Consider the following 3,058-nt stretch of genomic DNA (forward strand, 5'->3'; position numbering starts at 1 on the left):
AGTCCGGCATACGCATATAGTCCGGCTGTCCGAGGATCCCCTAATCCAGGTCTCCCTCAATGATCTCATGAAAGGACCGAGTTTGCTCACTGTTGTGGGTTTCTTCTTTTCTTCTTGGATTTCAGCTTAAGATTAACTTGTTATTTTTCTTGTCCTTCTTGTGTGGTAGGATTCGGTTTGGTACAGCACCATCACCGATGCAAACAACATGACCTTCAGTGTGTCAGGCACCTTGTTGCTGCTGCTTCCATGCGATGGCGGTGGTGGTTCCGTTCGGCATAGGCTACAAAAACAGCCATGCTCAGTTCCTCTCCTTGCCTCCAGCAATTCTCTTCTCATGTAGGTTGTCTGTGTTCATCTCTAGCCCATGTGTGTGTGATGTGCTCATTTGAGCAGCAAATTACCAAGTGCATGTGTGTTGAAAATGTGTTTTGCTCTTTCTTCCATGGTGTTCTCCTCTCCACAAACTCACCATGGTCTCATCTCTGTAGGTGCCAGCAACCAGGACGACACCATGGAAGCTGCTTGTGGTATGTTCCTTCTCCACAAGGGCGACCCCATGGAAGGTCACCCTCATCTCCCCTCTCCATCTCTATATTCAAGGATAAGCTTTTACCAGCGGTGTTGCTTCGCTGGTTTTCTTTTCACGCCGTCTTATTAAATCTTGCACGATGCCCATGATTTTGGATCTGACTTTAGGTCATCGTTGTTTAAGACCGGCCAGCCATAATGGTTTAGCTGGTGTGTGTCTATAGAGTAGGATCTTAACTGTTGGTGTCTCAAAACTGAATATGTTTTTTCATCATAGCATAACTCGAGTCGCAGTTTTTTTTTAGTAATGCTAGCTTAGCCATCTCTTACTATGTAGATAGATGATTGATGCTATTCTTGTTTCTGCTCACATTGGACGCTGTTTTATGAACAGTATGTATGTATTTAGGCTGCACTTTCTTCTTCCTAAGAAGAGTATATATTGATGTAGATGCTTTCCTGATTTTTGTTGGGAGTACCAACAATAATCTCTTCTAGCCTGATAGATAGTAACAGAACAAAGCTCAAAGTTGAAAACTGAATACATACCACTTCAGACTCAGTTTCCAATCTGTCTGGTGATTTCTAGTCAAATGCCACTATGCACGACCTTATTGTTGGTTGCACAACCGAATGTAAAATCCCATACCATAACTGGGGAGCACCTTGTTACTTCTTATGTAGATAATTGATATCTTCTTCCATGCTTCTGCTTGCATTGCACTCTGTTGTTATGATCTCATGAAAGGATCGAGTTTGCTCACTGTTGTGGGTTTCTCTTGGTTATCATCCTTCCTTTATTTTGTTGTTGCAGATTGTCATGCTAAACTAACTTGTTGTTTCTCGTCCTTCTTGTGCCGCAGGATTCGTGGTACAACACCATCACCTATTCAGACGGCAAGGCCTTCAGCGTGCCAGGCATCGGCTACAAAAATAGCCACAGTGAGCTCCTCTCCTTGATTCCAGCAATTCCCTTCTCATGTGGGTGGTCTGTGCTCATCTCTAGCCCATGTGTGTGTGCTATGCTCATATGAGCAGGAAATTACCAAGTGTATGCGTCTTGAAAATGTTTTCTGCACATTAGCAGATCATGTTGATGTGCTACAGAACAGGGGTTTAGTTCTTATATGAACATGAGCTGTTTTTCTTATCCCTGCTATGGAATTCTTATAGTATGATTTTCAGTTTTGATGGTTGAGTTTTGTTTTTGGTATTGGCTGTTTATATTCTCTAGTTTGTATGCAATCTGATCCGGACGATCAGTAATTATGCATCACTATTTTCTGTTTCTGGAAATGTAAATTGCATTTGAGAGGGTTAACTTCATTTTGTTCATGTGTTGCAATTAAGTTTTCTTAGTTGGCACTAACTAAATTTGTACTGCCTCCGTCCCAAATTATAAGACGGTTTGTTAGGCTATTTTAGCCTACCAAAACGTCTTATAATTTGGAACAGAGGAGGTAGCTTTCTTTCCATTGTTTCATACTAGTACTCTATGTGATCCTGTGCATCATCTTTTGAAGGATGACAAGGTTTCAGACATGTGCAAGATCGGCGATCAGACAAGCCCTACTACTCGGTGGTCTCATGATGCTCCAGTAAGGCTTCAATTTCACTCATACACATGCATGCTTTATGATGGATCAATTCCATCCTTGACAGTTTTAAGTCTGATCCCTTTGTCGTTGGTGGTGTTGTGTGTCATCATAACAACTTTATTACTGCCTCCGTTCCGTATTAAGTGTGGTGGAACACAGGGAGTAGTTGGGAAGGGTGAAAGTTGATGATAATGTTTGGGTATCTCAATTTTGTCATTGATTTATGCCTCTGTTTACTGTCTAGATAAGTCTATGAACCTTGCATGTTTGTTTAGATTGGCAAAAATAGTCAGAGTCTGGGTGTGTTTCTGTACTAGTAGAAAAACAATACTATGTTGTAATCTATTTTGAGCTGCAAAAAAATACTCGAAATTGCTACGAGTTAGCCATGCTCTCTGATTTTCTTGTCTATTTTGAGAAACAGTGGTTTAAACCAAAATATATGTATATCACTTCATTCCATTTACTGATTTTGGCTTCTCTGAAACTTCAAGTGCAGTTTGTTGACTTCTGAAAATGAACTAACTCATTTTGCCCTCTGATCTGATGCGTGGCAGGGTCCAGTTGCACGCCCAGTCCCTAGGATGGCCGCCTCATTCAATCCAGAAGCTCATGGGATGCAAGGCACACCACACCTTGAACCTCATGGACCCAGATCCGCCATGGTCGCCCGGGGCTTCTTCAACATCAGCCGCCATGGTGGTCCTGCTCCGTGCCGTGCCAACCCAGGGGGCGCGATGGAGGGATTCGCGCCGTCGAAGGAGATGCTCACGCGGCGGCTGCTTCTGCTCGCCCGTTGCCCACGCCATGGCAGGAAGGAGGAAGAGACGCGGAAGGAAGGAGGAACAGGCCGTTGTTGGACTCCACGGAGACGCTCCTCTTCCACTCCCTCATCCCCCAAGGTATTCTCTTCTCATCCAACTCAATCC

The 3,058-nt window shown here is 43.6% G+C and overlaps 1 protein-coding gene across 7 annotated transcripts in view; it reads left to right on the forward strand.

The window, feature by feature from the left end:
- Positions 1–2,634: 2,634 nt before the first annotated feature.
- The window catches only part of LOC119364703, a 25,652-nt gene continuing 25,228 nt past the window's right edge, over positions 2,635–3,058 (forward strand). For all 7 annotated transcript variants that reach the window (XR_005175045.1, XR_005175044.1, XR_005175043.1 and 4 more), the window contains exon 1: positions 2,635–3,031. Coding sequence is in view for 2 of the 7 variants with exons in the window: in XM_037630203.1 (XP_037486100.1) it covers positions 2,714–3,031 (318 nt within the window). In the remaining 5 variants the exon portion in view is untranslated. The remainder of the gene's footprint in view (positions 3,032–3,058) is intronic.

This window comes from Triticum dicoccoides, chromosome 2B (assembly GCF_002162155.2).
Source record: "Triticum dicoccoides isolate Atlit2015 ecotype Zavitan chromosome 2B, WEW_v2.0, whole genome shotgun sequence".
In the NCBI taxonomy this organism is placed as follows: Eukaryota; Viridiplantae; Streptophyta; class Magnoliopsida; order Poales; family Poaceae; genus Triticum; species Triticum dicoccoides.